General features: G+C 42.8%; 1 protein-coding gene across 5 annotated transcripts in view; it reads left to right on the forward strand.

The window, feature by feature from the left end:
- The window catches only part of LOC120913400 (homeobox protein meis3), a 69806-nt gene extending 56433 nt beyond the window's left edge, over positions 1-13373 (forward strand). For 2 of the 5 annotated variants that reach the window (XM_040323286.1, XM_040323289.1), the window contains exons 9-13: positions 1650-1726; positions 2730-2788; positions 4224-4313; positions 6453-6540; positions 12557-12646. In XM_040323286.1, coding sequence (XP_040179220.1) covers positions 1650-1726; positions 2730-2788; positions 4224-4313; positions 6453-6511 — 285 coding nt within the window. In that variant the 3' untranslated portion in view covers positions 6512-6540; positions 12557-12646. Of the gene's footprint in view, positions 1-1649; positions 1727-2729; positions 2789-4223; positions 4314-6452; positions 6541-12556 lie in introns of all 5 variants that reach the window. The other 3 variants (XM_040323284.1, XM_040323285.1, XM_040323287.1) reach the window with 2 other exon arrangements.
- Positions 13374-13402: the final 29 nt, after the last annotated feature.

Genomic DNA, 13402 nt, shown 5'->3' on the forward strand with positions numbered 1-13402 from the left:
TTTGTAAATATTTTATTTTATATTTTCATGAAACAACACTGAAGAAATTATACTTTGCTACAATGTAAAGTAGTGAATGTACAGCTTGTATAAGAGTGTAAATTTGCTGCCCCCTCAAAATAACTCAACACGCAGTCATTAATGTCTTAACACTCTGGCAACAAAAGTGAGTACACCCCTGAAAATGTCCAATTGGGCCCAACGTGTTAATATTTTGTGTGGCCACCATTATTTTCCAGCACTGCCTCAAATTTACACTGTTATACAAGCTGTACACTCACTACTTTACATTGCAGCAAAGTGTAATTTCTTCAGTGTTGTCACATGAAAAGATATAATAAAATATTTACAAAAATGTGAGGGGTGTACTCACTTTGGTGAGATGCTGTGTGTGTATATATATATATATATATATATATATATTGCACCTACACAGTAAAAGCGTCAATCTGTTTCCCTATGGAAACAAGGTTTGAGAATTGCAAACCTAGCAATAGCATAGAATAGGCTTGAAATGGGAATACTGCATAATGTATGGTCAGCCCATTGAGATCCTGTGGCAGCTGGACACAAGGGCATGAGAAAACCAAGACTGTTGCCCCCAGCAACTAATTATTTAAGTTGTCCTTCATCTTCTAATTTTCACTAGGAAATGTAATTTCTTTTAATGGGTACTCCCAACAGCTCTGATTTTTAGAAATCATTAAGAATGTAGCGCAGCCATTTTGCATCATATATGCCTTGTCTATGTAAACAAATAATCTCGGAATCCCCGCAGAACCTGAATGTTCTTATGTTATAATGTTCTCGGTTATAAGAAGGAAAATTGATGCATTTTTATACAGTTTTTTTTGAGCACACTCTAGTAAATGGTTTGGGCCTTCCACTGCCATTTAAGTACGGTAAATATACAAGTCCATATTAGATGATTCAAAGGATTTTTTTTTTTGAAAATCTGTAAATATCAAAAGTTCTGGCCTGGTCACCCTTAACAACTGTTTAGCCTCTGTGCTCTTCAGCATCCCCCCCTTCTGCACCCATGCCCTTCATCTGTCACTAACCTGTCAAGCAAAGGTCTCCGAGTGGCTGCAACCTAAGACCCCCAATCTCATCCATCATTGCTGTCCCTGACAGCTCCATGGCCATTTTTTTTTGTTTTGTATTTTAGGTCCTCCTGATCAAGCAAAGGGCCAGTTGCACATTTCCTGGGCTCCTGAAGAAGAAAGGCGCTATTTGTGCCGGTCCCATCTGTCCTATAGATCTAGAAGGACGCCATAAAAGTCACCCTCTTACTCCCACTTAACAAAGCAGATGGTTGGACGTTTATTGGAGAATCTTTAGATTATCTTCAAGTTATCCAGTCTGTGGCCTCTCAGAGCAGTGGTGCTTTAATAAACAAATAATTCTCCCATGCAAATATCGAATCTGGCGTTTTTCTATATAAGTGGACAGGAAGTTTCTCTCTACACTCTATGTTTTATCCATTCAGGTCTGATTAGCGAGCAGACTCTTTACATGCAGAGCTATGACTTGCGAATGAAAGAACAAAATAAAATTAATCTTTTTTTTTATATTTTTGGCCCTTTGATTGAGTTGGATCCTGTTTATTCAATCTGGTGTAATCAAATATTTTCTTTTTCTCCCTGAAGCACCCATACCCCTCAGAAGAACAAAAGAAGCAGCTTGCACAGGACACAGGGCTTACGATACTTCAGGTCAATAATTGGTAAGTAGTCTTAAAATCTCACCCGAGTCCTAGTTTAAAGTTTTTTTTTTAAATCTGAAAGTACTGTTCTCGATACCAACAGCAACTATCCAAGCCCTTCCTTTTATTTGTCCATATGGCACTGAAAATGGAGAACCTGGATAATGTTGGCAACAAGGATGGTTATTGAGTCACTTCTATCCATTGTGCCAAATATTCTGGGAATTCTGTTCACAAAATGTCAGTAATACAGTCTCTGCTGCTCCTCTCTGTCAATCCCTCCACTGGCTTCCGCTTGCCCAACAAATTAAATATAAAATACTAACAACTACCTACAAAGCCATCCACAACTCTACCCCCAGCTACATCACTGACCTAGTCTCTAAATACCAACCTAATCGTTCTCTTTGTTCTTCTCAAGACCTCCTGCTCTCTAGCTCTCTCATCACCTCCTTCCTTGCTCGTCTCCAGGACTTTTCCATAGCCTCTCCAAGCCTAGGAAACTCCTTACCCCAATCTTTCCGTCTATCTCCTTCTCTATTAGCTTTTAGAGGATCCCTAAAAAACCCTCCTCTTCAGAGAAGCCTATCCTACCCACACCTAACTACTGTATTTTAATTTTGTCCATCTGATCATCCCCCCACAGCTACTACCCTTTGTTCCACTTAACCATCCCTTCTAGGCTGTAAGCTCCAACGAGCAGGGCCCTCTGATCCTTCCTGTATTGAATTGTATTGTAACTGTACTGTCTTCCCTGATGTTGTAAAGCGCTGCGCAAACTGTTGGCGTTATATAAATCCTATATAATAATAATAATACGGAATTTTGCACCTTAATCCAAATAGTATATCTTCTGCATGTACTGTAGATAAACAGGAAAAATGTAGACATCATTTATTGCCACCAGAATTAATTTTGTGACTACGGTAAACGAGTCTACTGATTTTACTGTAGAAAGTACCATTGTGGTTGACTTCAGACATGTTCTTATGGTTTCCATCCATTCCTTCTCTTTGGGGTACAGGTTCATTAATGCAAGAAGACGGATCGTTCAGCCAATGATTGACCAATCAAACCGCACAGGTAAGTGGCATTTACATTGGATGTTTACTTCCTCTTTCTTGTGACGTTTACTTTAGTGAGCCAGGTTTTTTTATAATGTAAAATTAGGCCAAATGGTTCCACATTAGGGCAGCAGACATTAGGTCACCCAAGAAAATACAATATGGCCGCGTACACACGATCAGTCCATCCCGTTCTCATGGGTTAACCGATGAAGCTGACTGATGGTCTGATGTGCCTACACACCATCGGTTAATGAACCGATCGTGTCAGAACGCGGTGACGTAAAACACAGCGACATGCTGAAAAAAAAGAAGTTCAATGCTTCCAAGCATGCGTCGACTTGATTCTGAGCATGCGCGGTTTTTAACCAATGCTTTTGCATACTAACGATCGGTTTTGACCTATCGGTTAGGCGTCCATCGGTTCAATTTTAAAGAAAAGTTTAATTTTTTTGACCGAAGGATAACTGACCGATGGCGCCCACACACGATCGGTTTGGACCGATGAAAACGGACCTTCAGTCCGTTTTCATCGGTTTTGACCAATCGTGTGTACGTGGCCTATGTATTTATTACATAGATGAGTCATATGCTTAATGCAATCTCCTTCTCTGAATGCAGCATTGAAAGAAAACCTGTCATGAGAAAAATGTGGGGTTCCTATTGCTGACTTCCATCTGAAAATGCTAGATACCCGTCTGTCTCTGGCTTCAATAATGAGTCTTTGAGTCAAAACAAGCATGGAGCCAGTGAATTTAGAACTCCTGGTCCGCATACTTATTAATGAAAAAAGTGAGAAATTCCTTTGGATGAGCCTGACAACTGGCATTGCAGATGTAAAGTTCAGCTATGGAAGCCTGTTTGTTTTTCTCAGGTTTTCTTTCTAATAAAGAAATCAAGTTTGACTACCCTGCATGCACTGGGTATCAAAGCAAACCTGTCACCAAACCAAGTAATCTGTCTGCGTAGAAGGACAGCATAACATGCTGCAAATACCAATGTGACTTCTTTAATCACTTTCTGGGCTGCCTAGAAGTTCCTGAAGCTTGGGATGTGCAGTGTCTGAATTTTAACCTGGGCTTCCTGTCAGATCACAGCAGCAAAATCTACATCATCGCACGGTTTGAGGGCGCCCTAGAGGATGTAAAAATAGTTTTAGAAGTTACACAGATATAGGGAGATATTGGATTAGTATCTATGCAAGTCAGTATAGCTTAATGGCAGGATTACTTTGATTTTGTAGTACATTGCACTATGCATGACCAGCATATACATCATAAATATAGCCATTTAACAGCCACTTTGTGGCTCTTAGAATAGCTCAGGGTTTGTGCAGATCACCCATAGGGCCAGATAGACACAACACAGTCAAATATGAAAGCTGGTGAAAGACAATTTTATGTAATAGCAAAAATAAAGAATAGCCATCTAACATGAATTCTTTGTTACCACAGGTCAAGGCAGTGGACCCTATAGCCCCGACGGTCAGAACATGGGGGGATTCGTCATGGATGGCCAGCAGCACATGGGAATTCGCCCACCAGGTGAGAGATGAGACTGTGACATGGGGGAGATACGAGGGAGCAGATAGATGAGTTTTGTATGATAAAGTAGTCACACTTTTCACTTATACAATTATTTGTCTGCTATTTAGGCATACTGTGTAGCCTTAAGCCTAGTAGGGCCGAATGTTGGGCGGCATCGGCTGGTTCATTAGAAACCAGCCGACATTCAGCCCGCGTGTACTGGAGTCAGTACGACGGAAGTTCGACTGGCTTCTGTCGAAGAAGCATGACCTGATCAGCACTGTCAGCCAATGGCTGAGAGCACAGACCGTAGTGTTCAAAACACAACAGAAACGCAATGGAGATCGCTGCACTTATGTTGGATAGTTAGTACAGCGACTCCTCTTGAGCTGTCAGCATTTTTTCATTCAGCCTTGCTGGGCTGAATGAAAAAAAAAACTACTAGTGTGTACTAGGCTTAAGATATACAGTATGTGGCGGGATCTGATATTACACAGAAGGTAATAAAGTGCCATGACATGATTATACTCATATGTTAAAAAAAAAAAACTTGAAGGAAATGGGGGAGCTGCCATTGTGGAAATGTTAAATATGGCTGCTAGCGATGACCATAAACATGTGGTCCACCACTGCAGCCTTCATGTTTTTTCTATGACACGTTCCCATAAAAGATGCAGACTTTGCACTGTTGTCATCCCGGCTTCACTACCTTGTGAGTCTCGAACCTGAACCAAACATGCAGCCATCAAAATATGAAAGTCTGAACTCTTATCCCGCATAAATGTTCAGTTCAGTGACTCACCAGCTTTGGCAGCTTCCATCTTTCTATCAGGATCAGTGTAAGCTCAGAAGAATTGCTTCCATCTGATGAACTCCCCCTTTACTAATATTCAAAATGACAAAATCCGGCAGCTTTCATCCTGCTGTAGTTTATATTATGTCCTTCTGTTATGCCTTTTATTGTCTTGTGTTGCTGAGCACTGGAGGATGTTAAAGCGCACATGTATAATAGCATTTGGGTTGAATATTGCTCTAGGAGAATTAACTAGATCCTCTAATTCACAGACTTAAGCTGGCCATACGCTGATCGAATTTCGTCAAGTTTGTGATGAACTGGACAAAATTCAATCAGTGGTGGCACTGTTGGCACCCTACCACCCAACATCCTTTCGATCTGAAAATCGAAGGAGCTAGGCCGTTTATTCTCAGCTGAACAGTAACTGAAGCCAATCAGCTACAGTCACTGTTTGGTAGCACCCACTGAATTTTGATTACCGCTGAGGCTGGCTGTCAAAACACAATAGCCTCAGTGGGAGATTTATCCATCCGGGCTTGTAGTGTGGATGAAGGAATCTGCTAGATTTTTTTATTTTATTTAAATTCCAGGCTAAACAAAAAAATCAATTAATGCATGGCCAGCTTAAAGCGGAGCTCCACCCAAAAGGGGAAGCTCCGCTTGTTTGCACCCCCCCCTCCTCTGCCATATTCGGCATTTTTTTTTTTGGTTCTACCTCATTTTGACAGGTACCCACTCCCACTTCTAGGTAAGATTTCCGCTGTGATCTATGAGCCTTTCCAGACCCTCCTCCCTCCACAAGCTGCCTTCTGGGACACACAAAGGTTCCAGAAGAGGGCGGGACCATTCAGAAAGTGCAGCGCGACTCACGCATTCAAAGAGGGCAATGGGCATTGAAACTTAAAGGCTTATTTTCCAGTTTACCTTACTTACAATGCTGGCGCCTGCACCCAAAGCCGATTAACGAATTTGCGCGGAGTGCCGACATCGTGGGACCCCTGAGCAGGTAAGTGTCCTTTGAATAAAAGTCAGCAGCTACAGTATTAGCTGCTGGCTTTTCTTTTTTTTTTTTTTTCAGACTGGAGCTCCTCTTTAAGATATACATTCTGATGATAGGCTAGCCACTAATGTGGTCACTGGGTTATGGTCTTGCAGGTACTGCCTAAAACAAGTTATTGAACGTGGGCACAAAGAATTCCCAGTTTGGCAGTACATGCCTGGCAAGCTCAGCGGTTACATTAACTTGGTGCTTTTTGCAGTGAGTAAGAGGGCAGAATCACCAGGGCAGGTAATACACGGCATGTGGGTGGTGACTGTACCACAGTGTTATTCTTGCAGTCTTAGTTGCCTGTCTTCCCTAGGAGCCATGGGAGGCTTAGGCATGGCCGTAGGTATGGAAGGGCAGTGGCACTACATGTAACCCCCTGCCACCTTTCTGGTACTAGGGATGTAAGTAACTATTTATATATTTTAATCTTTTGACCTGCAACGGGGAGGGGCAGGGTGCTTGTCAATCACAATTTCCCCTTAAACTCATTCTATACGCACATCACCCTTACCCCCTCTCTCTCATTTTGTGACACCACGTGTATTGCCTCTCTCGCCGATGTCACATGCATGTATATCACTGCATGTGTGGTATTTGAAGTATGGATGAAATGTTGGCACAGACTCAATTACTTAGATTTTCATGAACTTCAGTTGTTTTCTCACAGCAGAGGAAACCATTATTTGGGCCAAACCAGTTTTCCTGAGCCCCCCAGTTTTCCTGAGCCCCCCAGCCATAATGGGAATAACATGTTTAGTCAACAAAAACAGTCCTCTTTACAGTGTGCAGATATACGAGACATACTGACAGTGCAGGATTTCTGGGGGGATGAGGGCACATGGGCAGAGATGAAGAAAGAATAAATACTGTTGCCCATACCAGCCAGATTCCAGCTACTTTTTCATTACATGAGATAAAAATTGCAACTCAGATGTGATTGGTTGTGATGAGCAACACCTTTCTTATTTTATTTATTCATCAGCTTCAAAGTAGACTTATAGATTAGACTCCATATAGATTATGGAAAGGGAGAATATATATATATATATATATATATATATATATATATATATATATATATATATATATATATATATATATATATAAAAAACAGCAATTTAGGAACAAACCATTAGCAACCTTAGAATTTCCACATTCGTTCATGTTAAACTAGAATAAAATTTAAACTGTGGATCGTGGGAAACCTGTACTAGGTGTGTACTCGCACTGGCAGTTTTAACTATTCCTGAGCACCCCCCCCCCACTGGTCTGGTTCATTTGTGTAGCGTGAGTGTTCTGAACCATGCCCAGGTATGGTTAAGTATACTGTGCCTAGGACTGCTTGAAAAAGGTGGTCTGGAGTATGGTTCAGTTGTAGTTCAGTACGGTTTTCCCAGTGTGAGCGCAAACTGCGCCTGAGCTTGGAACTATCCATAGCAGAGATCACTATGTTCTTGCAGAGATGGTGACATAAGCATACTTGGGAAGGCTTCCTTTGAAGCACAGTGTGAGGGCAGACAAGGCAGGGAGTGGGAGCAATCGAACGTAAGTCAAGGTTGGTTCAACCATGCTCATTGTGAATAAGTAGACATTGTTGGCCTTGTTCTGAAAAAAAAAATAGTAATACAGTTTACAGTAAAACAATAACGTACAGGTTCAGCCAGCAATACATCTGTGGTCATTCGGGAGTTCCTGTCCATCCAATAGCGAGGAGATACAAACTTAGTTAGAATCTAGTCTTACACAATAAGCAGTTCATGTCAACAACTTCCTATCATCTCTCGCAGTGCAGTGATAGCATGTGTAAAGAACTGGGGGGAACGTAAAAGGAGGGGGTAGGGGAAAGAAAGTGAGGGGGAGGGAAGGGGGAAGGCAAAAAACGGGGGGGGGGGGGGGGGGGGGGGGCACACCCAACAAGCGAGATTTTCAACTATATTCAGATGGAGGGGGGGTCAAGAACACAACAAGCATCTATCCATGCAGACCATATCTTGTCAAACTTCCCCAGACATTGTCTACTCTCATAAGTCAGCCGGTATAGAGGCAACACCGAGGTCACCGACCGCTGCCAGGAGTCATGCGTGGGAGAATACTCCGACTTCCATTTCAGCAGTATCTCACGTCTAGAATAATATAGTGTGAGAGTCAAGCATAGTTTACAGTACCTATCCCCGTCTACATCCTCCAAATGGCTCAATAACAGGAGTTTCGGGTCAGCCTGTACCCTAATCTTGCAGATTTCACTGAGGGTGGAGGCTACAGCCGCCCAGTAGGGTTGGATTTTGGGACAAGACCAGACCATATGCCAGAAAGAGCCGAAAAAAAATAGTTTGCATTGCTGTCTATGGCATTATTATCTTGAGTCACTGCCCTGGAACAAGCATACACTTAAGCCGCTCATTGATGGTTCGAATTGCAGCTGGTTCAGTAGAGATTCGAACAATCCATGGGCAGGCAGCAGTTATAGCTGCTAGCAATAATCACTGTGCTCTCCAGGGATGGCTTCCTCACCCCTCCCCCCTCTCCCGGGAGACCACAACAGCTTAGAGGGAGGGATTCCCTCGTCAACACCAACTGTGTTGATGGGGAAATAGACCTATGGTTGCAGGAAAAAAAATTGCATCATCTATGGCCTGCCTAAGTGAAAACAGAACACAGAAGTTAGTGGTTCAGCCTGACAGCCAGAGAATGACCATATTCAGTAGAAGTCATCAATAGCTACCCACATATTTTCTTACGCTCCCTATAAACTAGTTTATTTTCCAATGAACATTCATAAAAATGTCTCGGTACATTTGATAACTTCACAAACATCATTTGAAAGTACTTCCATGGTTTGCTTTTACATTCAATTTCGGAATGAACGGACTTTCCTCAACAAAAACCACATTCAATTTGTTGAAATGTTTTTTTTCCATCCTACTCCTTCAAATATTCTCACCACTGTGGTTGAAACCAAATGTTAGTTTGACCCACTAACAATTCGAAAATTGAATAAAATTTTTTGAAATCAAAAATTTGTAATGAAATTCTACTAGCGTATGGTCAGCATTAGTATAGGTGGTATAAGGATCTGTCACAGATCAGAAGCTTCCATTCGAATTGCTACTCCCCAGCTGCATATTCGCTTCAGAGCATTTACTTTAATCTACAGTGCTGGTCCCAGCCGAGAGTTGACACATATTTTGCATTGTTTTATCTTGGAAGCAGGCAGTACATTGTCAGTTTTGACAATAAATACCGTATTTATCGGCGTATACCACGAGCTGGCGTATAACGCACACCCCAAGCTTAGAAGGGAAGTTTAAGGAAAAAAAACGTACATTTTGCATGCTCGTCTGTGCAGCCTTGTCGGTGTCCGTCTGCTGTCTTGCCCGGCGTCCATCGGCGGCCTTGTCTGGCGTCCGTCTGCGGCCTTGCGCAGAGTCCATCCAGCCTTGTGGGTGTCCATCTGCGGCTTTGGAGGTCGGTGCAGCCTTGTCGGTGTCCGTCTGCTGTCTTGCTCGGCGTCCATCGGCGGCCTTGTCTGGCGTCCTTCTGCGGCTTTGGAGGTGTCCATCTTGCCCAAGGTTGCAGCATTGCATTTTTGAGTTTGGCGCCTCAGCCGAGCTGTACAGAGACGGATTTCCTGTGTGTTCGGCTCCTCTCGGCTTCTCTCGTGGTCCTGCGGGTGGAGCCGAGCTCCTCTCGGCTTCTCTTGCGGTCCTGCGGGCGGAGCCGAGCGTGGCCAAGCCTAGCCGAGTGCGCAGTACACTGGGCTCAGTCTATGTCGGCGGCGCTCAGAGACAGCGAGGATCTGCGTATAACGCGCACCCACGATTTTCCCCTAATTTTAAGGGGAAAAAAGTGTGCGTTATACGCCGATAAATACGGTACATACCAATGTAGAAGTTACATGGAGATGTGTATTTCATGGGTCTCATAGCTAAAAGGATCTGCAAGCATTACCCATAGTAGCCAATCAGCAGCTTTCTTTCAGGATTTGAACTCAGGTTAGAAAATAACAGCGACTATGAGGCTGCTAGGGTTCTTCCTTTAGACACATTTTTAATGAGAAATCCCTGACGATTTGTAGGATAACAGCCTCACACTCCAGCAGGCTGTGTGCACCAGCTATGAGGTGACTGGAAGAGTAGGGGTTGTGAAACGCATCAAATTTAGGAACCAGGGCCAGAATGCATAGAGATGACGAGGAGAAACCAGAACCCAACCGTAGCTGGAGAGATCAGAGCAGGGAAGTAACAGGGATGAGAGAGGGGGCTGGAGGTCCTCCCCGCATCTCGGGAATGGGGGGTGGGGCTGCGAGGAGAATTAGCTACAGAAGATGAGGACACAGGACCCCAGCAGGAGCTAATTGATAGGCAGCAAACTAAATAGTCCGTCTGTGGCGGCGTGTCGAATCACAGTGACTGCGCAGGTATGTAGATTTCTCTGCTTCCGAGCGGCGCTTTATCATGGGTCAGCGGAGGGCGCACTACGCTGCAGCGGGAAGTATTTCATTTTATAAATGAGGGAAATTATTAACCCTCGCTGACAGCTGCGGGGAATGCTTACATCAAGCTTTGCTCTGCTCTCAGATACACTGTAATTGTGGTGGAGCAGGGAATTAGCCCATGTGAAGATGAAGGAGACCTCATATCAAATGTAACATAGATTGTTGTATTAACTGACACATTGCAGAGAGTGAAGAAGATGAATTATCCCCCCTGGAGGAGCATCACTGCCTACAACTACATCTCCAGTCTTTCTGCCAGGCGCTTTGTCAGCATCTGGTGCTGGGACAGCCACAGGCGGGCGGGTCGATCTCTATTACCAGATTTGCTTGACATCAAAGCAGTTGTCACGTGACTCTATCCATCATGGCAACTGCACCCAACTTGGCGCAACTAACTTGACCGACCCCCCCCCGGTCTTCCCAATGATTAGAAACTCTTCATCGCTTGAGGAACCCCTAGCAACCCCTGGAGAAAACCCTGGGGTTCCGCACAACCCTGGTTGAGAAACCCTACTATAGACAGATTAGAATGTTATGTCCAGCATTGTAAACAAGCATTCCCTATTGCTGACTTATGGGCTCCAGTCGACACATATTGAACACTAGGTAGGCATGGTGTGTACAAAGAGGATTTACAGAGACTCTGATTGCTTATTTCTTAGTGGTTAGATCCCTCTTTTCATGGCCAAATTGTGATGAGGTACCTAAGGGGATAAGTTGCAGATTCTTTAAAGTTGGCCACACACACTTCGAGTCTGAGTTTCATAGTGGCCACGTCTGTAACACCTTAATAGACAAAAGTCAATTTCTGTATGGATTATTGTTGGAAATGGGTGGAATTGTTGTCTGAAAAGTGCCTGCAGCCAATCAGATGCAGGTGCTGTTCAGGTATTCTGACAGCTGGAGGCGCCAATGCAGTAGCCCGCAGCGGCCGATTCATTCACCTGCGTTGTTAGTGTAAAAAAGGAAGCTGTTTGATTTCTTACATTCTGCCCACAGGCTGAATGAAAGAAATCAATACGTATATTGCCAGCTTAAGGGGACAATCGAGAGTGAAAGGAGCACAATGCAAATGCATGATTGGGATGATAAGTGTGTGCATGTTATGAATGGCAAACATTGTATCTGTGTCATTTCTTCAAAGTTAGATTCATTATTGTTTTAAGAATTCATATCCATCCCATATATATATATATATATATATATATATATATATATATATATATATATATAATGGTTTTTTTTGTGATTTTGCTTCTGTTCTAAACATACATTTTAATATTGATGCAGAATTATGCTGGAGTTTAGTAATAAAAGTGGAATAAAATTAGAAGACTTGAAAGCAATCCACTTTACTTATCTAAATTAAAACTGAAATCTGGTTGCTGTGGTCTACTGCAATTTGCCATTGTTGTATTTTTTACACTACCGTGCCAAATATACCAGCAAAGAAAAGTGAAAAGTAACAGCAGAAAATAGACTGAGTAGTCTTATCGAGTCTGCCTGATTTGTTTACGTTTTATTTTACGTTTTTTTTTTTTTCATTTTTTTGTATAGATCTATGTTTGCCCCAAGCATGTTTTAAAGCCGCTTACTGTTAATGCATGGTACCCATATTAACCAATCAGGTGTTTACTTTCACCCAAAACTGCTACGTTTAGGATGAATTCTGCTTTCGTTGAATTTTTTTTATTGCCAGTAGACAATACAATATTAAAGTAAATGAGCCCAAACTTCCCGTTTTACTGATTGTAGAATCAACAGTTTATTAATGGTGGGGATTCTATATAGAAATGCACATTGATTACTCCTTTCCCCTATAAACGTCTCTGGATTAGAAGGAAAATAGGATTATGTTTAATCCAGTGAATAACCTGTATTGATTTGAAGAGCTGACATTTTCATTTCTCTTTTTCTGCCAGGTTTCCAAGGAATGCCAGGGGACTACAGTGCGGCCCCGGGCTCTATGGCCATGGGATTCCCTCCAGCCGGTTACACGTCCGCCATGCCCTCGCACCCTGCCGGCCTGCGTCACGGACCTTCTTTACACTCCTACCTCCCAGGGCACCCCCACCACGCCTCCATGATTCTGCCCGCAGGCACCTCCCCTCACCACCTGGTGTCAGCGCAGAGCCCGGCGGACGCACTTCTCAACGGTCAAAACATAGACATTCACGCTCACTAACATTCAGCCAAACCGGGTGTCAGCTTCTCTTCTAACCTTTTCTTCCAGCTTCCAAAAAAAACAAAAAACTATTGTCTTTAGAAAAAGGGATTTGTTTGGTCAGACTTGCTACCCCGTAGACGATTGCAGATCGCTTTCACCGCAGAACAGAGACTGATGGAAATGCGGGGGCCATGCAAGGGAAGGAAAACAAACCCCATTCTACCGTCTTCCTAAATATGCCGCAGTGTAAACTGAAGAGCTGACGCTCGGTGCAAGGAAAACCACTGATTTTATTTTTGTGGGTTTTTAATTTTTCACGCACACCCTCCCGACCCACAATTCCCTTTCTATGAATGGACCAACACAGGACTCAAGTCTAAAGACAGATGAAGAGCGCAAGATCTTTGAAATCTTGTTTTTTCATTTTGTTTGGTTTTATTTTTATTTTTTACGTCATCACTCGCAGCAGGGACTAAGTTAACTTGTACATTTTTTTAATTAATATTATAATTATTTGAGTTGATAAGTGTATTGTTTTACCTGTTTTTTATGATAAAAGAACTTGAAAAAAATCCACTGTGGATGTATATATATAATTGTA

Source organism: Rana temporaria, chromosome 9, assembly GCF_905171775.1.
Source record: "Rana temporaria chromosome 9, aRanTem1.1, whole genome shotgun sequence".
Lineage (NCBI taxonomy): Eukaryota > Metazoa > Chordata > Amphibia > Anura > Ranidae > Rana > Rana temporaria.